The sequence below is a fragment of the Phascolarctos cinereus genome, unplaced genomic scaffold, assembly GCF_003287225.1.
Source record: "Phascolarctos cinereus isolate Bilbo 61053 unplaced genomic scaffold, phaCin_HiC Scaffold_4;HRSCAF=312, whole genome shotgun sequence".
Taxonomy (NCBI): Eukaryota; Metazoa; Chordata; class Mammalia; order Diprotodontia; family Phascolarctidae; genus Phascolarctos; species Phascolarctos cinereus.
This window is the reverse complement of record NW_027555847.1, coordinates 211,686,739-211,708,436: the sequence shown is the minus strand read 5'-3', so window position 1 is coordinate 211,708,436 and position 21,698 is coordinate 211,686,739. Positions and strand designations below refer to the sequence as shown.

Below are 21,698 nucleotides of genomic sequence, written 5' to 3'. Positions count from 1 at the left end.
TCTTTTACAGAAAACTGAGTTGAAATTTTATCTATAAAAATTACTTAACAGTTTTCTGGGATGGATCAATGTAACCTAGCATGTTATTTCTCTGCCATGGAGACTTTAAGAGATTAAAATGCCCTTTTCTGCTGAAGCCTCAATTCTGACATGCCACCATTCAAACAAGAGATCACTAACTCTGAAGTACAACCATCAAGAGTATTATTTTGGCTGAACTACGTTTTTTTAAAAAGGTACTGCCTTTAGATTAGGGAGCATTTAACAGGGCTGAATTAGCAGTAATTCCTATTAGTTCTACAGCAATGGGCTAAAGGGGGGCAGCAACCAATGATGAAACACAAAAAGCAGTGCAGCAGAATGAGCAGTTCTCATACTAACCTAATTTCAATAGCCAGCCTTCTCTATCTGGATTAAAAAATGTGTGTGTCAAGTCATTGCCATCATCTTCTGGAATCTTAAATGGCTCATTTTTAATACTTTCATATAAATTCTGTAAGGGGGGAAAATGGTAAATTCATTAAAAATCAAAAACACAGTCTCCTCTTTATTAGCCCTTAGAAAAATGGAATACAAAATAAAGAAAGGTAGAAACTGAGGACAGTTGTGTTAACCACATATTAAATTTGCTTTTTAAATAACAGAATATTAACAATTACATGGAAACTGGTACAGCTGAACATTTGTTTTAAAGGTGAGAGAGACACATAGAAAGGACTTGACTTTAAGGTGTCATTTTCACAGTTCTAGTACAACTTACCCTCAATAATTCCTCAGGGAGATCCCCACCCTCATTAATGCCTCGGTTCATAGATATAAATCGCTCCACTGTTGGCTTATCTCTCACATTGTGGTTGTGGAGGCTGGTGTTTAGCATGATGATTGCAAAAGACAACACATAGCATGTATCTGAAACAAATCCAGTGCAAACCAGAGAGATCAGAGGTGGAAGGCTGGGAAAAAGTTTGCAGCTAGTTTTACATGTCCACATAGGCAGTTAGGTTCCCAGAAGAATAAAACCATTTACAAGTCTTAGTTGTGACTCAAATGAGAAAGACCATTCTTGTTGGCAAAGCTAGATGACTACCAGAACCTGCAAATGTGCTGATTCTATAGACTTCTTCCCTTTGTTGGACCCAGCCCATTAGAAGAGCTCAAGGTCTCAGAATGTTGAAGAGGGCTTAGAGGAAAATCAATTCAGAAGGGTCAGTTCAACTGGACACATGCCAAACCCCTCATATCTTGTGGGATATAAGATTGGGAGTTGAGGTTCTGTATTCTGCCTGGCTCAAAAGTAAATAGGAACCTAGAAGACCATCCCTACTCCTACCCCAAAATGCTGGCCAAATCTGGATTCTTTAAAACCAGAATATGGTCTATAATCAGTATTGTTTTTCAGCGTATGTCTAACTTTTTGTTTCCTTTCAATGATATATCATTTTAGTTATGTGGAATAGTTTTAGGGGTAGCTTATATTCAGACTAGCATAGTATATAGCAGACAAGCCAGAGGCAAGAAGAGCATGGTAAATTTTCCTTCCTCTTGTGACTCTTGGACAAGATGTGAAGTCCTTAGATTTAGTATAAAGTTCTCACTGTCCCACTGATGAGGCCTTTGTTCTAGGTACTGACTGAAATTCATAGATATTTTATACAAACAGAGCCTAGACTTTAAAAGGAGATTACTCAAGTGCTTAAACGGACTACTGAAAGGGAAGAGACATAGACGTGAAGTCAGTTCCCTGGAGAGAGGCCAATGCAATCATGTGGCTCGTCCAGGGAACCATATGGCCCCAAGGATGGCAGTGGATGGAGGCAACAGTAGGCTGGCAAGGAGTTCCTGAACCAAGGCCAAGAACCTGGTTCAAGCGGGTAGCTGTAGGGACCAGAAACTAGGCTCAACAAGCATAAAACCACGATAAGGAGGGGCAAACCCAGATTTTGTTCTTCAATACTAATATGACTTGTGGCTTTTTCAGATATGCAGAACTGGAGTTGACTCTCTAGTGACCTTAGGTTCTTTACTTGCTTGGGGGAATTAGAAGAACCCTAGGACAGTGCTACACGTCTGGAGCAGTTGTACAGATTTCCTTTTGTGTATTGTTTGGACTACATGGTTGCTGAAGTCCCTTCTCGCTGTCAATTCCTATGATTCTGTTGTAGGTCCTTTGGGAAGGTGGGACTTAACATAAGTATGGGTTGCATGAGTCACAGCAACCCTGATGTATGTATGTGTAGGAATAAGGGCTAGGGGGTACCACAATAGTGCAGTCCAGAGAAATGTATAGGTCCCAGGGAGGAGGAAGTCCAGTGGGGGGAGTTGCTCAACTCACTAGCAACCCCAAATATAGTAAGGAAATTCCACCCAAGTTAGTACTATAAATCAGGGGAAGTTTATAGGTTCTTGGTGAAAGGTGGAAGCATTACTTCTGACCTATGAAGTTACCTCTGGAGGGTCTCAGGTTGCAAATGCAGCCATTCACAATGTAATGTCCATGACTATGGCCTCATTAAGGGAGTCTGAGCCCTTACTCAGAAATCCTCAGAAGTATACATGTGGGACTGGGGAGTCCTCCAAGATGTGTGAGAGATCAAGTGTCCAAGAGAGTATAGATGATTCATAAGTGCTCCTGGAATAACAGCAGGTATTTGGTATAAAAGAGAGAATCTTCAGATTTCCTGGCTCATTTGGCATACTATTATAGCATGGGGAACAGGTATGCTCTTCCTCCTATTGCTTTCCTGCATTCTCTGTACTGAAGTAAAATGCAAAGAACATAGTATTTATAGTGAACCAACCAGAAAAATGCATATTGCTCCTGATTACATGAAACCGAAAGAGCAGGTACAGAGATCTTAGAATTAATTAATACAGATTATGCTTGAGAGTTACTGGTCTAAAGGTTATTTGGTTCTATCAGTACTTAATCAAATGTTATTCTCAAATGCTTTTGTGATCCTTATCCAAGGCCTAACCAGTTTCTAAAGGAAAGCTAAGTCAAAGTTTAGAAAGGAATCCTGAAAAATAAATTAGAGGGGTGACCAAATGATCTAAATAAGGAAATAATCTAATTAAGGAAAGTTCCTAGTTCTCTACACTTGACCATACTGAAGAGTTCAAAGACGACAGATCATCTCTAACGGTGTGCCTCCCAACATTAACGTTTCTGGAGTTCTGTTTGATAAACCCAAATTGAACTTTGTACCCTACTTTAATCATAACTCTGGATTTCTGCTTCACTACTGAATACTACAACTTTTAAGTAGAAATAATAATAATAATGTGAATAATGATTAGCATTTAAATAGCACTTAAAAATTTTCAGTGTGCCCTGCACATATTTCATTTGATCCTCAAAACAGCCCTAGGAGGCAGGTATTTACTGCGCCATTGTGAATTACGACAAAGAAGAAGGAACCCCACCTTTTGGTGCTTCTCTCTATCTCTGTCTGTCTTTCTTTCTTTCCCTCCCTTTCCCTCCCTCCAACTCCCTCCCTCCCTCCCTCTCTTCCTCCTTCTCTCTCTTTTTCTCTCTCAGTTCTACTTGGATGGATAATTAATAATATCTTCTCTGACAGGTTTGTGCTAAAAGAGCAGTGTGCTGAATTTTTCTTCCACAGAGGGCAGAGGCCTATCAATTAAATGATTATTTCTCGCTTGTATTTAATAACTAATTACTGAATCAGAACCACGGTTTTTCCCTTTTTCTACTTCCTTATCCAGAAATCAACCTGTGTGAGAAATCTTAGGTAGAGATTTACCCAGGCCAAGATCTAATCAGACAGACAAAGAAATTCTAAGTTTAGGCTAATAGTTGCCTTCTTGCTCAGTGCGTTTGCTTAGACAGGTCTGGGAAAATGTGGATCCTCCCTTTTGTCAGAGAGGTGATATGGAAATTGATAAATCTCTTTGACCAATATTTGGGTGACCCAAGTCATGTACCCCCAGACCCTGATTGTAATATAACCCACTCTCTCATTGTAATATTTATTCCTTCAGTAATTGTTAATCTATCAGTTGTTGATTGCCACCCTGTGGAAAACCTGCTCTTCCAAGGGCACAGAAGCTGTGAGCCCACCGCCACAAAGGGTCTTTGGTCTAAGGCAGATGGACAAATGACCATCCTTTTATTAAAATGCTGCCATTATTAACAGAATGATTAAATTACCCAGAAACTATGTCTCTTGAACCTTTTTAAATGCCATACAGGGAAAGGGAATCAGTTTTACTGCTAATGGGCCTAAGTACAAGTCATTTGAATTTTCTGTTGAATAAAAAAAAAAATCCTTTAGCTGATGTTTTCTCAGTCTGGTGTTTGCAATGGAAGCCTTTTTACGTGTGTGGCAATCTAGACAAAAGCTGATGCTGATATTCTTAGGGGAAACTCTGGGTGAAGACCCAAGCCAAAGACATATTTGTGGGAGAAACCCTCAAGACTGAACCTGGAGTTGTGAGCTTCAGTAATGGGCCACAGGGCACAGGTAGCATTGCTGAACTGAATTTAGCTCAATCTTTTCTAGGTTGAGTTATATTAACTTTAACAGGGGAACTGAGAGGAAGATCTAAAAAACACTATCACTCACCTGTAGACTGGAAGACTCCAGGGTTGCAGAGACAGTAGCGCGAAGCAAAAGCTTCCATCATGCGATCAATTTTCTGAGCCTCCCCTGGAAGCCTGAAACTCCACAGGAACTGCCTGAAAAGAACACAAAGTAGTAAATGATCCTGCTGAAATATTTAGAAAAATATACAAACAAACATGCCTAGAGACTTGCTCAAATTTATGCAAGTAGTAACCATGAGAGGTATTTCCAGAACCAGTGCTCTTTCCACTGTACACACCACGTCCCAATCTGATCAACAGATGGTTGTATGTACTGCCTCGCATGTAGAAGAAAAATACAAATGTTCTGCCAATCAGACATGAAGAAGGAGTAACGCTAATAATGGTGAACCCAAAAAGATTGTTCTTTCTGACTTTGATGCCACAAGCACTGATTCATAAGAGGAGCAACATAACTTATGCACGAGAGGTAACCCGATCATTTCAAAATTAGTGGAATGAGGACATATAGTCCAACCACCTTATCATTCATTCTGTTTCACCAGCTCTAACAAGAGGCAGCACAGAAAAGAGAAGGCAGCCAAACACAAGAGGAAAAAACCCCTGTTCCAGTGCTTCAAGGATTCCAAGTTTTTGCCCAAAGGACAAATAAAGAACAGTCCAGGAGGCTAATAAGTTGTCAGACACTGGGATGTAAGTGAATATGCTCTAGGAAATAAGCAATTAAGGGGAAATGTTTTTCAATGATTCATGTTTTCAAAAACCAGCCCTGATTTGTCTCATTCTCTGTGAGATCTGCATTTTTCAAAAGTGGAATTAAGAGGGAAGTACCTGCATATGCCCAATGTCTTTCAGTGCATTGTTGAACCCCAAAACTCAAACATTTTTTTTGTAAGCACTTATTTTTTTAAATTTTTTTTTCCATATGCTTTTGAGTTGAAAATTTTTTTTCTCCCTTTTTCTCCCCCCCCACCAAGACGCTACACAGTCTGACATAGGCTTTACATTTACATACCCATTAAACATATTTTCACATTAGTGAAGTTGTAAGTAAAAATTAAAACCAATAGGAGGAACCATCAGAAAGATGAAACAAAATCAACAAGGTAAAATAAGTGAGAGCGATTCGACTTCATAGTTCTTCCTTTGGATGTGGACAGCATTTTCCATCCCGAGGCCTCTGGAGATGTCTTAGATCCTCATAATGCTGAGAAGGGTTCAGTTTAACATTCTTAGTCATTGCATAACGTGGCTGCTATTGTATACAAAGACCTCTGGGTTCTGCTCACTTCACTCAGCATCAGACCATATAAGTCTTCCCAGGTTTTTCTGAAGTCAGCCTGTTCATCATTTCTTATAGCACAATAGTATTCCATTACATTCATATACCACAACTTGCTCAGCCATTCCCAAATTGATGAGCATCCTCTCAATTTCCAATTCTTTGCCACCACAAAAAGAGCTGCTATGAACATTTTTGTACATGTGGGTCCTTTTCCCATTTGTTTGATCTCTTTGGGATATAGCCCTAGAAGTGCTATTGCTGGATCAAAGGGTATGCACATTTTTGTAGCCCTTTGGGCATAGTTCCAAATTGTTCTCCAAAATGGTTGGATCATTTCACAACTCCACCAACAATGTATTAGTTTCCAATTTTCCCACATCTCTCCAACATTTATCATTTTCCTGTTTTGTCATGTTGGCCAATCTGATAGGTGTGATGTGGTACCTCAGAGTTGTTTTGATTTGCATTTCTCTAATCAATAATGATTTAGAGCATTTTTTCATATGACTATAGATGGCTTTAATTTCTTCATCTGAGAACTGCTGTTCATATCCTTTGACCATTTATCAATTGGGGAATGGCTTGTGTTCTTATAAATTTGTCTTAATTCTCTATATATTTTAGAAATGAGGCCTTTATCAGAAAGACTGGTTGTAAAAATTCTTTCCCAATTTTCTACCTTCCTTCTAATCTTAGTTGCATTGGCTTTGTTTGTGCAACAACTTTTCAATTTAATGTAATCAAAATTATCCATTTTGCTTTTCATAATGTTCTCTATCTCCTGTTTGGTCATGAATTCTTCTGTTCTCCATAGATCTGATAGGTAAACTATTCCTTGTTCTCCCAGTTTACTTATGGTATCAGCCTTTATATCTAAGTCCTGAACCCATTTTGACTTTATTTTGGTATATGGTGTGAGATTTGGGTCGATGCCTAGTTTCTGCCATACTCTTTTCCAGTTTTCCCAGCAGTTTTTTTCAAAGAGTGGGTTCTTATCCCAGAAGCTGGGGTCTTTGGGTTTATCAAATAATAGATTACTATAGTCATTGACTACTGTGTCTCGCATATTTAACCTATTCCACTCAAAGCTCAAACATTTTAAGAATAACACAAATGTTAGAAAGAAGTGAACTATTTCAAGCCTTCAACTAAAGCAAGACTTAAAGCAGAGAAAAGATGATGCACAGTAGATGATTATAGTGGGAAAAAATACAGTGGGTACAGGAAGATGGTATAAGAGAGTAAAATATTAGATTAAATTATTTTTACATTTTTCTCAGCCTGAGAACAGCTTTAGGGCTGTGCCTATTCCAAGGATCTACCGAAATATCAGTGGTAAGGCAGAGCCATCATTAACAGCAGAATCCTGTATAGTGGCCTCTGTTGCCTGGGAACAAACCCTGATGGAGGATTCAGTCTGTGTTCCTGCCCCAAAACAAAAGCATCCACTAGACAATACAGTGAATGCTAAAAACTGGTGGACAACATGGCACAGCGATGCATTTTTGAACACTGAACATATATTTTAGTGCAGTATGTGTAAGGAAAGGAGTATAAAACTTACAAGTATTACGGTGTGTGGGTGCCTTTTGTTATGGTGGGCGAACAAGTGTCCACATTTAACTTTTTCCCACCTATGTTTTATTTTCCTCTGATATTTTCAGGAATTCATTTACTTGATGAAAAGTGGCTTTATTATGGTTCTGCTCTTGAGGTGGCCCTAGTGAACTTAAAGTTCAAAAGACCAGATAGCACTGAAACCAGAATGGGAAGAGTATTCCAATAGAACGTAAGAAGACAAAGACTGTTTTGTTTTTGTCTTGGTATTTCTGGCTTCTAAAACAATGCTGGACATTCATATATACATACACACACACACACACACACACACACACATATATATATTTAGATAGGTAGAGAGGTATTTTTTTTTCCTGACTGGATCTGTGATTTCATTGAGCTCCCTATGGAACTCGCACTGAAGAACTTCTCCTACCAATGCAGACTGGCACCTTCTCAACAACTAACATATAATTTTAGAAAGTTTCCTGGGCACTGAGAAGTTAAGTAACTTGCTCAGAGTCATACAGATGGTATATGACAAAAGTAGGACTTGAACCCAGGTCTTCCAGATACTGAGGCCAGCAATTTATCCACCACACTATTTTGCCTCTCTTGCCTGGGTCAAAGGAGCTACTCAATAAAAATACGTTGAATTGAATTGAAAATCAGCACTGGTTGAAAAAAAAAGTTGTAAAATTTATTATTTAATTTTATCCAAATCAAAAGAGAATTTTCAACTGAAGTTACATGATTGAGATGACTGATCCTGGGGGAGAGTGATCAGGGACAGGGTGATGGAGATATTTTAATCTCCAAACTGAATCCAGTCACCCTATTAGTAGAGGCTGAATGGATGTTAGTGTCTGATGGTTCAAAGGCAGTTGGCATGAAATGAAGCAGTGATCTTAGTTTCTGTATTATCAGAATCAGAAACAAACAAGGCCAGGGGTCTTGGGTGATTTCCTTTTTTTGCATAGATCACAAATTTGGTCATATGGAATAACATGCTCACAAAATATAAACTGCTACCTGGAAACAAACTATTAACTTAGGGGAGGTGCACTGAGATAGCACAAAATAACACGTTAGCAAAGCACACTACTTCATCTCTGCTGTTCCCTAATTACCATACATATTTTCTAAAAATAGTATTACTTCCTGTGTGAAATCAATAACCAAAAAAAGAAACATTTTTTCTGCTACTAATCTCCACACTTTTCTTCAAAACTGAAGATAGAGTGAAATCCTAAAAAGAAAATTGATAACATTGCATTTGGAATAATTTAAAGATATAATCATATATTTACCTTAAAGCTTGTACAAGGTTGAGATCAGCAAACTCATGGAGTTCAACAAAAGCTTGAAGAACTTTAATGTTAAATTCATCTCTAGGAAAGAAAGCCTATGATAAGAAAGTAGTTCTAAGACTTTTCACCTTTTTCTTTTCTTTGAAAGTATACTTTCTATGTGTCTAGAAGTAGGAAAGAAATGAAAACAGCTTCTGTTCACCAGGCAAAACTTTCATGAATATTTTTCAAAAGTTTTGTCTTACTGTACATCATGGTTTTTAATGTTTATTTCTCTTTAAAAATAACTGAACTTAGATCAGATAAAGAGTTGTTATAAATCACAAAACCTTGATGCATTGACTATGCCCAAATCCTCTCAACCTCTAGTTAGTAGGAATGTTTTCTGAAGTGAATCGACTTCTAAAAGAAAAACAGCATTTTAAAGTTAATTTATTTTTTCAAACAAGATGGGGACATAATTATAAAATTATGTTAATGTGACAAAATATAAATGAGTGGAACAGAAACAGGTGACTAAACTAGATTTTCAACCTATTGCTGTATGTAGCCTGAGGCCGAAGATGGCACCTTACATTTAGGCTCATAGCAATTAGGGCATGTTGCAGACACATCAGAGCTGTAAAATGCAGATCCACTTCTACACCAAAGTAGGAATTGGCCTTAATTAAAGGCTACAGAGTGTCTGGTGCAATATGGAAGAGATACAAGCTATAAAATCCAAGTTCAAATAGTTTAACAGCAGAAAACCCTGTAATTTACATTCAGTAGAATACTAGACAAGGCATCAACACCTTAAAACAAAGTGCTTGCTAATTAGAATACATTCAAGATTTTTTTCTGTAAACACTACACAAACCATGTCAAGGTGCAAAATTAATTATTTAACTCACACAGAATAACAGTAAAGTGCCTTAAAAATGGTAAAACATATTTATATGGGGTGAGAGAAATGTACCTAGAGTTTTCTGCTAATATTATTTAAATAAGACTCTTGTGTCTCACAAAGAAATTTTGATACTATTTCTGTTGGTATAATTACTGTAACACTACATAGGGCTTCACTTTTGTTTCATGTTGGTTTTAGAGTTGTTTAGGGGCTCAGTCCAGCTTGTTAACTCTGTGGTTTAGAGTTCTGAATTACCTGACAGACATTCCCCCAGGGGAGTCTATTCAGAAGTCAATCTGTAAGAAGAGAATGTAAAGAAATCTCTCTATCAGAGACAGAACTACTTCAAAGTGCTTTGTGGTATAGCAAGGAATAAGGGTAGCAGAGTCCTTCCCTGTGTACTACAGGAAATGTGACAGAAACCAAGCTTTAGCCATAGCATTAGGGTATATGAATTATATATGGCTCTATAAAAATGAACTTAGAGTATAAAAATCAGATTCACATGTATATTATTCAGGAGCTCCATATAACTAGTATCCTTCATATAGTGCACTTATGTACCCAGTTCCATCTTCTAGCTCCTGCTCTTTGCATTTCATGTTCAAAAGGAAGACAAAACACTCGGTAAGATTTCATATCTTAGGAGTTCAGTTTTCCTGTAAGTTGGACATACCAGCTCTCACCTTTTCTGGTTTGCTTAATGCTTGTCTCCCAAGAATGTACCACAAAACTAACTGGAAGAAAAATCCTTACAATACAAAGCTTTGGGGAAATCTTGAAAATTGATGAAAAAGAGAATGAATAGGGAAGGGAGAGATGAACTCTGCAAACAAAGCTTAAATATGCATTTTCAGAAAACTCAGCAGTCTCTTAGTGGGATTCCTCTCAAATCAGTTACCTTAAAAGGCAACCTATTTCACTTGGAACTAAAAGAAATGCACCCAAATCTGGGTATTTATTCCCTCTTTCCATATCTCTAATAAAGATTGGTTTAAAGACATATTAGCTATATAAGGCTGGAACACAGCCCAGCTCATAGCCTGTCCCTCTTCAAATAAGCAATTAAGAACTAGAAGATTTAATAGTAGTGATGAAAGCACAATGGTATCAATTTCACCTCTTATCATCTCTTACTTCTGGCTAAAACAGCAGATTTCTTTACCTTGACTCTCCCTTTCTGCCTTTGCAGGTGCATCCAAACCACAGCCATACTGGTCCTGAAAATACTCCCTTTGCATTTTCATTCAGTTTTCCAAAGAAGTACTTGGCACTTCATCAGACTACTTATTCATTTTATGGTAATGATTTTAGATTTGGCTCCCTCATTATAACCATTTACAGGAAGGTCTCCAGGAAGCTCCTTAAGTTAAAAAAAAAGTAGGGGCTGGTCTTCTCAACAGGAATTATATATTTATATTACTGACATCAGTGAAATACTGTGTTCTGAATGATATTATCCCGAAGTTACAAAACTTTTACAGGATTTTGAGGAGCTACTTAGTGAGCTAGAAGTTCAAGAAAAGGCACTGGCAATCCTTTAGACCTAAAAGAGTTTTAACTCTGAAAACTTATTTTGCTTAGTTTTACTTTAGTAAATAGTTTTGGTAGAGGGAACCTGAATGTAAAACTTGTTTCTACTCCCAGCTTGGGACTGTGAGATTATTCATAATAAAAATGCCATTCTAAAAATAGTAACACATCTATTAACATACAATTAATTCAATTTCTAGAGTTATACAAATGTCATACAATTAATGCGAAATAGCCTGTGCTGCAACACTGAGAGTATGTTACATGTATACTATACCATACTAATGATATTCTGTCTAAGCCCCAGAACACCCATCAGGTCATCCCCACTACTCCTTACTCACCTGACGACAAAGAAGAAAAAATAATCTGCTCAGGTCACTCAGGGTACTGAGACATAGCCAGCAAGAGATTCTAAGAGTCATTAGATTTAACAGATTGATCTATGGGTAATTAAATTTTTTTTAAGTGTCAAATGAGAGCAAAAATAACAGAGAAGCAATATCTACTCCAGAATCCATCATATAATGTATACTATACACAACCTGAAATGAGGTATCTACTGCAGGCAATACTTCTGGAAAAAAAAATGACTTTTCATTCTCTTCCACTTACCTTTCACCAAGGTAGTCCCCAATTACAGTTTTATTTAGTCCTTCTCCTTTATAAAGGAACTGGGCTATGTCTTCCGGGGTACTCTGCAGCAGGTCATTTTCTATAAGAAACTGAATTCCCTGAAGAGGAACATAAGAGAGAAAGTACTGATTGTTTAGAGCTTGGCATGATATGAGGTGTTTGTCTAAACCTAATTTCTGCCAGACTGCTGACCAGTTTTCCCAGTAATATCTGTCAAATATTGAGTCCTTTACCTAGTAATTGGGTCTTTGGGTTTATCAAAAACCATACTAATGTGTTTGTTTGCTTCCACCTGTTATGTATTCAAATCTGTTTAACTGATCAGCCTTTCTATTTTTTAACCAGTACCAAACTGTTTTAATGATTACTACTTAGTACAGTTTGAGCAATGGTACTGATAGACCTCCTTCCATTCTCTTCCTTTTTTCACTACTACCCTTGATATTCCTTTTTTTTTTTTTGGCTAGGCAATGGGGTTAAGTGACTTGCCCAGAGTCATACAGCTAGTAAGTGTCAATTATCTGAGGCCAGATTTGAACTCAGTTCCTCCTGACTCCAATGCCGGAGCTCTATCTACTGTGCCATCCAGCTGCCCCCTACCCTTGACATTCTTGATCATTTTTTCTTTCATATGAGTTACATTACTTTTTTCTAGGTCTATAAAAGATTCCCTTAGGAGTTTGATTGGTACAGCTCTCAATAAGTAAATTAATTTATAAAGCACTGTCATTTTTATTATATTGTCTCTACTTACCCATAACCAATTAATTGTTTCTCTAATTATTTAGGTCTCTCTTTATTTCTCCAAAGAGTATTTTGTAGATGAATTCATATAGTTCTTGGGTACATCTCAAATATTTAATACCTTCTGTTGATATTCTGAATGGAATTTCCCTTAGTTCTTCACGCTGTGTTTTGCTGGTTACATACATGAATATTGATGATTTTGTGGATTTACTTTATAACTTGTAACTTTGTTGAAGTTATTGTCTCAATTAATTTTTATTTGACCCATTAGGGTCTTCTAACTACACCATTATATCAAAAGTGAAAATTTTCTTTCCTTTTTGCTTATTCCCTGAAATTCCCTGAGTTTCTCTTTCTTGTCTTATTGTTAGAGCTAGCATTTTTAGCATGTTAAATACTAGAGGTGATAACGGACATCTTTGTTTTACTTCTGATCTTATTCTCCATTACATATAATGTTTGCTTTGGACTTTAAATAGATTAATGATGACATTAAGGAAAGATCTATTTTATCTCTATGGTTTCTAGAGTTTTTAACAAAACCAAGTGGATTTTGTCAAAAGCTTTTTCAACATTTATTGAAATAGCCATATGGTTTTGATCTAAATTATTAACATGATTTTGGGACATTTAGGTGGTTCAATGGATAGAGCACTGGACTTGAAATCAGGAAGACTCATCTTCATGAGTTCAAATCTGGCTTCAGATACTTACTAGCTGTGTGACTCTGGGCAAGTCTCTTATATTTGCCTCAGTTCCTCATCTGTAAAATGATCTAGAGAAGGAAATGGTGAACCATACCAGTATCTTTGCCAAGAAAACCTCAAATGGGGTCGAGAAGAGTTGGACACAACTAAAAACAACACAACAACAACAAAGATAGAAATATAGGAGACTGTAAGTCTCCTATTGTGTTTGTTTGTTCAGGAGGTGATCAGTGGATTCTTTCCATTTTTATTTTGCCTTCTGGTTCTAAAAGGACAGTTTTCCTTGATAATTTCTTGAAAGATGATGTGCAGGCTCTTTTTTTGATCATGGAATATGATATATGTGGTCAGCCACCTTCATTGTGTTAGCTGGTTGTTACAAATTCAGTTGGGGGGGCAGAGCCAAGATGGCGGAGTAAAAGCAGTAATTTGCTTGAGCTCTCCCCTAAACCCCTCCAAATACCTATAAAAAGTGGCTCTAAACAAATTCTAAAGCAGCAGAACTCACAAAAAGACAGAGTGAAACAAATTTCCAGCCGAAGACAACCTGGACGGTTGACCAGAAAATTATATCATGCTGGGCTGGGAGAGAAGTGCAGTGCAGCGTGGGCTCACAGGCCTCAGTGAACCTGGAAGAGGCCTCAGAGGACTGAATCACAGGCAGGTGTGATGGATTCCAGAACTCTCAACCTACAAACGCCAAAGACAACTTAAAGGTCAGTGGGAAAAGTATGTGTCTGCGGTGAGAGAGAGAGAACCATGGTGGTCTCAGCGCCAGTCCCCGAGCCTGGCCCCGGGGTGGCGGCTGCTTCCAGAGCTTCCAGCCCACAGACTGAGGGGGGATTGAGTGGCTGATCAGAGGGGGATTGCAGAGATCTCTTTGCTGGTGCAGGATTCTCTTGCTTTGCCTGTGCTTGCATCTGAGTCACAGTTCTGGGTGGTGGTCCTGGGGCAAGGAGGAGTGCTGGCGTGGTGGAGCTTATAGTGGCAGTGTAGAGAAAATCCTCCTCACAGTTCCAAGAAAGAAAAGAGTGCTTGTGGTCACTCATAGACCACAGGACAGGAAAGGAGTAAACACCTTGCTCTTGACCATAGCACCTTGGAAGAACTGAAAATTTACAGGTCCCTAGAAGTATCTCTGAAAACAGCTGCACAAAACCCGAAGCTTGGGACAGTACATTCTCCACACTAGAAACAGACCCCTACTTTAACAAAGAGTTTATAACTCAAGTAATTGGCTAGGATTATGAGCAAGCAGTGCAAAAAGAGTCAGACTACAGAATCTTGCTTTGGTGACAAAGAAGATCAAAACATACAACCAGAAGACAACAAAGTCAAAGCTCCTACATCCAAAGCCTCCAAGGAAAATATGAATTGGTCCCAGGCCATGGAAGAGCTCAAAAAGGATTTTGAGAAGCAAGTAACAGAAGTAAAGGAAAAACTGAGAATGATGCAAGAAAATCATGAAAAACAAGTCAACAGCTTGCTGAAGGAGACCTCAAAAAAATACTGAAGAAAATAACACGTTAAAAAATAGCCTAACCCAAATGGCAAAAGAGGTCCAAAAAGCCTATGAGGAGAAGAATGTCCTAAAAAGCAAAACTGGCCAAATGGAAAAGGAAATCCAAAAGCTTACTGAAGAAAACAGTTCCTTAAAAATTAGAATGGAGCAATTGGAAGCTAGTGACTTTATGAGAAATCAAGCACTGTAAAACAAATCCAAAAGAATGAAAAAATAGAAGACAATGTGAAATATCTCATTGGAAAAACAACTGACCTGGAAAATAGATCCAGGAGAGAGAATTTAAAAATTATTGGACTATCTGAAAGCCATGATCAAAAAAAGAGCCTACACATCACCTTTCAAGAAATTATCAAGGAAAACTGTCCTGATATTTTAGAACCAGAGGCAAAATAAAATGAAAGAATCCACCGATCACCTCCTGAAAGAGATCCCCAAAGGAAAACTCCTAGGAATATTGTAGCCAAATTCCAGAGTTCCCAGGTCAAGGAGAAAATATTGCAAGCAGCCAGAAAGAAACAATTCAAGTATTGTGGAAACACAATCAGGATAACACAAGATTTAGCAGCTTCTACATTAAGGGACCAGGGCATGGAATATAATATTCCAGAGGGCAAAGGAGATAGGATTACAACCAAGAATTACCTACCCAGCAAAACTAAGTATAATCTTTCAGGGTAAAAAATGGTCATTCAGTGAAACAGAGGACTTTCAAGCATTCTTGATGAAAAGACCAGAGCTGAACAGAAAATCTGACTTTCAAATACAAGACTCAAGTGAAACATGAAGAGGTAAACAGGAAAGAGAAATCATAAGAGACTTATTAAGGTTGAACTGTTTACATTCCTGCATGGAAAGATGATATTTGTAACTCATGAGACCTTTGTCAGTATTAGGGTAGTTGGAGGGAAAAAATTATATGTATGTATAGATAGTAGATAGATAGATAGTAGATAGATAGATGGACAGGTAGGTAGGTAGACAGATAGATAGATGGCACAGGGTGAGTTGAAGATGAAAGGGTGATATCTGGAAAATAAAATTAAGGGATGAGAGAGGATTATACTGGGAGGAGAAAGGGAGAGGTAGAAACAGACAAGAAAAGGCTTTTACAGTGGAGGGGAAATGGGGGAAGGCGAGAAGGAATGAGTGAACCTTATTCTCATAGGATTTGGCTTAAGGAGGATGGCTTAAGGGATGATAGAGGGGAGGGCAGATTGGGGGAGGGGATAATCAGTAGCAAACACTTCTGAGGAGAATAAATGGGGGGTGGGATAGGATGAAGGGAAATATACTTAGCTTTTCACAACATGACTACTATGGGAGTGTTTTACATGACTACACGTGTATAACATGTATTGAGTTGCTTGCCTTCTCAATGACGATGGGTGGGGAGGGAGGAAGGGAGAAAATTTGTAACCTAAAGTTTTAAAAACGCATGTAAAAAAATTGTTTTCACATGCAACTAGGAAATAAGAAATACACAAAATGGGGTACTGACATATATCCTGCCCTACAGGAAAATAGAAGGGGTAGGGGATAAGAAAAGGTGGGGAGAGATTGAAGGGAGGGCAGATTAGGGGAAGGGGTATACAGAATGCATGCCACCTTGGGGTGGGGGAGGGATGAGAAGGGGAGAAAATCTGGAACTCAAAATCTTGGGGAAGTGAATGTTGAAAACTAAAATTAATTAGATAAATAAATAAGTAAGTAAGGTTTTTTCACAAAAAAATTCAGTTACAGTGACGGAGAAGGTATACTGAGAAATGACTGTGGTATAAAACCAAAAGCAACTGATAAAAAATTAATGAAAGGCAGGTTATAGGTTTTCTTTGGGAAGAAATAAAAGAATTGCCAGGTGGTTTTACTGTTCATTAAAAAAAACAACAACTTAATTTCACACAGTAGTCAATGACTGTAGTAGATTACCTCAGGAGCTTCTGGGATAAGAACTCACTATTTGACAAAAACTACTGGGAAAACTGGAAAATAGTATGGCAGAAACTAGGCACAGCCCAAAATCTTATACCACATACCAAAATCTTATACCACATACCAAAATAAAGTCAAAATGGCTACATGATTTAAATATAAAGGCTGATACTATAAGCAAACTGGGAGAGCAAGGAATAGTTTACCTGTCAGATTTATGGAGAACAGAAGAATTTATAAACATTATGAGATGAATTATGAACATTATAAGAACATTATGAAAGAAAAATTGGATAATTTTGAGTATATTAAATTGAAAAGATTTTGCACAAACAAAACCAACACAACCAAGATTTGAAGGGAAACAGAAAGCTGGGAAACAATTTTTATAACCAGTGTCTCTGCTAAAGACCTCATTTCTAAAATATATAGAGAACTAAGTCAAATTTATAAGAACAAGTTATTCCCCAATTGATAAATGGTCAAAGGATATGAACAGTCAGTTTTCAGAGGAAGAAATTAAAGCTACCTATATTCATATGAAAAAATGCTCTAAATCACTATTGATCAGAGAAATGCAAATCAAAATGACTCTGAGGTATCACACCTATCAGATTGGCTAATATGACAAAACAGGGAAATAATAAATGATGGAGAAGATGTGGTAAAATTGGAACACTAATGTATTGTTGGTGGAGTTGTAAACTGATCCAACCATTTTGGAGAGCAAATTGGAACTATGCCAAAGGGCTATAAAAAATGCGCATACCCTTTGACCCAGCAATACTACTTCTAGGTCTGTATCCCAAAGAGATCATAAAAATGTACAAAAATATTTACAGCAGCTCTTTTTGTGGTGGCCAAGAATTGGAAATTGAGGGGAATGCCCATCAATTGGGGAATGGCTGAACAAGTTGTGGTATATGAATGTAATGGAATACTATTGTGCTATAAGAAATGACAAACAAGGGCACTTCAGAAAAACCTGGAAAGACTTGTATGAAGTGATGCTGAGAACACTGCACACAATAACAGCCACACTGTTTGATGACTAACTTTGACAGACTTTGTTCTTCTCAGTAATGCAAGGATCTAAGATATCTCCAAAAGTCTCATGATGGAAAATGCTATCTACATCCAAAGAAAGATCTATGGAGTTTGAATGCAGATAAAAGTATACTATTTGCTTTTCTTTCCTTCTGTTTTGTTTCTTCTTTCTTGTGATTCCTCCTATTGATTCTATTTCTTCTCTACCATATAACTAATATGAAAATATGTTTAATAGGGATGTACATGTAGAGCCTATATCAGACTGTATGCTGTCTTGGGGAAGGAGGTAGAAAGGAAGGGGTAGAAAATTTAAAACTCAAAAGCTTATGGAAGTGATTGTTGAAAACTAAAAATAAATTTATTATAAAAAAGCTTAATTTCATATAACATCTTATACTAATATTTGCAAAAAGACCACTATGAAAACAGCTGTGGCTTATATGGCAACAACTGTTAGAGAAAATGAGAAGATAAAGAAATTCTATACATTTATACATCCTTTCTTTATTCATTCTACATGCCTCAAGTGAGACAGTTTCTAGAATACAAAAGCTCCTCTGTATCATTCAGATTTTAGTTCAATGACAAATCTCACCCACTTCTGTAAAAAAATTTTTTGAGGGGCCTCTACACATGAGTTTTGCTCCCAGAAATATTAATTCAGAAAGGAGGGAGGTGGGGGCAGGGGGGAAGTTGTTCTGTTCCCTGAGTTATGAGACCTAATTCTGATCCATGCTCTTATATTCACTACTTGGTCATCCTACCACTGGAACTATGTCCCTTTCATTTTTCTTGGATGCTGGATACCACCTATCTGGGTGGAGTATGGTCCTGGGAATCATGGCCCTTGGTCAGAGAATGGGATGGGTTTTCCCAAACTGCCCAATTCTCCCTGATGAAATCTGTTATGAAGCCCCTGTTATTTCCTACTGCCACCTCCATGTAAACAGAATTTTGATTCCTCTATATTTTTAGGACTAGATCTGCTTCCCACTCCTTGCCCACACTCCATTCCCTCCAGACTACCTTATTTTATCTTATCCCATACCCCTGCATGCCACCCTTTCCAACCTTCCCTAGGTGAGGAGGCCAAAGACCACTTTTCTTCCTCTACTCTCAAACCCAAGTAGAATAGGAACAGGAACATGTCTGGCTTCTCTTTGATATTTACCTTCCCTCTTCCCACCTAAATGACTTGCCTTTGACTTTGCCTTCTCTCAGTCAAGATGGTAGAGTAGTAGGAAGAGCAAGAGCAAAGCTCTCCACCTTCCACCAAAAATAAAATAAAAACAAACCCAAGACTCAAAATAGATCTTGAAAATGTACCTTACCAGCCCTGATCAGGAAATCCAAGGGGAAAAAAATCACACTGAATCATTTTTCCAGCCCAGGTCTGGCAAAGAGAGAGATAAAAAGAGGTCTACAGAGTGGCATGGGATGAGGGGCACAGAAGTGAGCTGAGGGGAGTGTCTAGCCAGGAATGACCATGTGGAGCATTCCAGTGCAAGAAGGCATCATGGGGGGTAAGAAGTTCCATATACAGCAAAAGGGGGTATCCAATCTTGTGCAGGGTGCAGGAATGGATGCCAATTGGCAGTTCTGTCACTCATTACCCAGTTCCAGGTCACAGATCCAGGGCTGACTAAGGATGGGACCTATGCCTCAGGGGTAGTTTTCTAGGGTGGGGAGGAACAAAGGTTGAATACTGACCAATGAATAATTTCATAAGGAAGCAACAATTGTGTGGTTCTGACCCCAGAAGAAGAGTAGTAGGGCAGGAATACTAGACAAAATGAAAAGTCCTAAGTTCTGTCACTCTGAACTAGCAGAGCCAGGGAAAGAGCACTGAAAGCTTGTAGGTCCCCAGCATGAGCTATCTCTGAGATCCTGGAATAACTCAACATTCAATACTTCAAGAAAGGAGCAGCAGTGCCAGCTCAGATATTCCCTCTGGAATTGCCAAATCCTAATGTGAAGTCCCAAATTAGGGAGTATGCTAGAATAATAAGCAAAAAAGAATCCTACCCTAAATAGTTATTATGGTGACAGTGATGCTTGATACAAATCCAGAAGATATTGACTCCAAAACATCTACCAGCAAAGCCTCAAAGAAAAAAACAGCTTGGTCATAACTTCAACTAGAATTCTATCAAGAGCTGAAGCAAGAAAGAAAAAAGTTTAAAAAGATATATTACATGAGAGTACTAGAAGAAAAAACTGGAAAAGAAATGAGAACTATGAAAGAAAGAAATAGAAAGAGAATTAACAGCTTGGAACAAGAGGTACCAAACCTTGCACAAGAAACAACCTTCCTGAAAATTAGAATAGACCAAATAAAAGTCAATGACTCTATGAGACAACAAAATATATTAAAACAAAGTCAAAAGACTGAAAAAAATAAAATAAAATGACCTGAGAAACAAAACAAATCACAGAGAGATAATTTTAAAAAGCCAAGATGAGAGAGAGAGAGAACAAATATCATATTTCAAGAAATCTTGAGGAAAAAACATCCAGATATTTTGAAACCAAAGGGTAAAGTGGAAACAGAAAGAATCCATCTGTTATCTCCTAAAAGAAACTACAAATAAAAGTTCCCAGGAATATTATAGTCAAAATCCAAAGCATGCAAATCATACAGGCTTAACAATAATAACTTACTCAGCAAAAATTAGTATAATCCTACAAGACAGTGGTGGAAAAACCTTTAATATTAAATCCCCTACCCTATCCCATGTTTGGTTATGAATTTTTCCACTATCCAGAGTTGCAATAGATATTTCCTTCTTTGCTCCTTTGTTTATGATGTTAATTTTTATATCTAAGTTGCACATCTAAAATAAATACTAAACTTGTTATATGGCATAACATGTTAGTTGAAACCTAACTTCTGCTAGACTGCTTTCTAGCTTTCCAAACAGTTTTTGTAGAAAAATTAGTTCTTCTAGCAGTAGTTGAGGTCTCTAGATTTATCAAGCACTTCACCACTATGTTTGTTTGCTCTGTATATGTTGTACACCTAATTTTTCTGATTGACTTTTCTACTCCTTAATCAGTATCAAATAGTTTTGATGATTACTCCTTTGTAGTACAGTTTCTACTTTTTTTTTTCATTATCTCCTTGAGACTTTTGTCATCTTGTTCCTCTGGATGAATTTTTATGTATTTTTTTAGCTCTATAATATAATTCTTTGGCAGTCTGATTTATATAGAACTAAGTAAACAAACTGACTTAGGTACTATTGCTATTTTTATTATATTAGCATAGCCCAACCATAAGCAATTTAACATCTGACCAATTATTCAGGTATGCCTTACTTCTGTAAAAAATATTTTATAGTTGTATTCATGTAGTTTTTGTGTATGTTTTGGTAGATGGACTCCCAAAGAGTTTATACATTCTGTGGTTATTTTGAATGCATTTCTCTTTCTATCTCTTTCTGTTCAGTTTTGTTGCTAAGGGGATGGTGATTTGTGTGAGTTTATTTTATTTCCTGTTACTTTGCTAAAGTTATTATTTCAATTACTTTTTAGTCGACTCGCTAGGATTCTCTAAGTGCATCATCACTTCTGCAAAAAGCAACAACTTTGTTTCCTCTTTGCCTATGCTTGTTCTTTTAATTTCTTTTTTCTTTGTTGTTGTTGTTAAGTTGTTTTGGTCATGTCTGACTCTTTCAGACTCCTTTTAGAGTTTTCTTGACAAAGATATTGGAGTGGTTTGCCATGTCCTTCTCTAGCTCATTTTACAGATGAGGAAACTGAGGCAAACAGGGTTAAGTGACTCACCCAAAGACATACAGCTAGTAACTATCTGAGGCCAGATTTTAAACTCAGATCTTCCTGACTCTAGACCTGGTACTCTGTCCACTGTGCCACTATTACTAGCATATCTACCATTAATGAACTAAAGTGGTGATAACAGACATCCTGCCTAATTAGAAAGGCCTCTTATTTATTTTTATC

The 21,698-nt window shown here is 37.5% G+C and overlaps 1 protein-coding gene across 3 annotated transcripts in view; it reads right to left on the bottom strand.

The window, feature by feature from the left end:
• The window catches only part of CYTH3 (cytohesin 3), a 145,539-nt gene that overhangs the window by 11,256 nt on the left and 112,585 nt on the right, over positions 1–21,698 (bottom strand). For all 3 annotated transcript variants that reach the window (XM_078152900.1, XM_020965339.2, XM_078152901.1), the window contains 5 exons: positions 11,757–11,875; positions 8,720–8,800; positions 4,584–4,696; positions 761–909; positions 382–493 (listed from right to left, as the gene is read on the bottom strand). In XM_078152900.1, the coding sequence (XP_078009026.1) occupies positions 382–493; positions 761–909; positions 4,584–4,696; positions 8,720–8,800; positions 11,757–11,875 (574 nt within the window). The remainder of the gene's footprint in view (positions 1–381; positions 494–760; positions 910–4,583; positions 4,697–8,719; positions 8,801–11,756; positions 11,876–21,698) is intronic.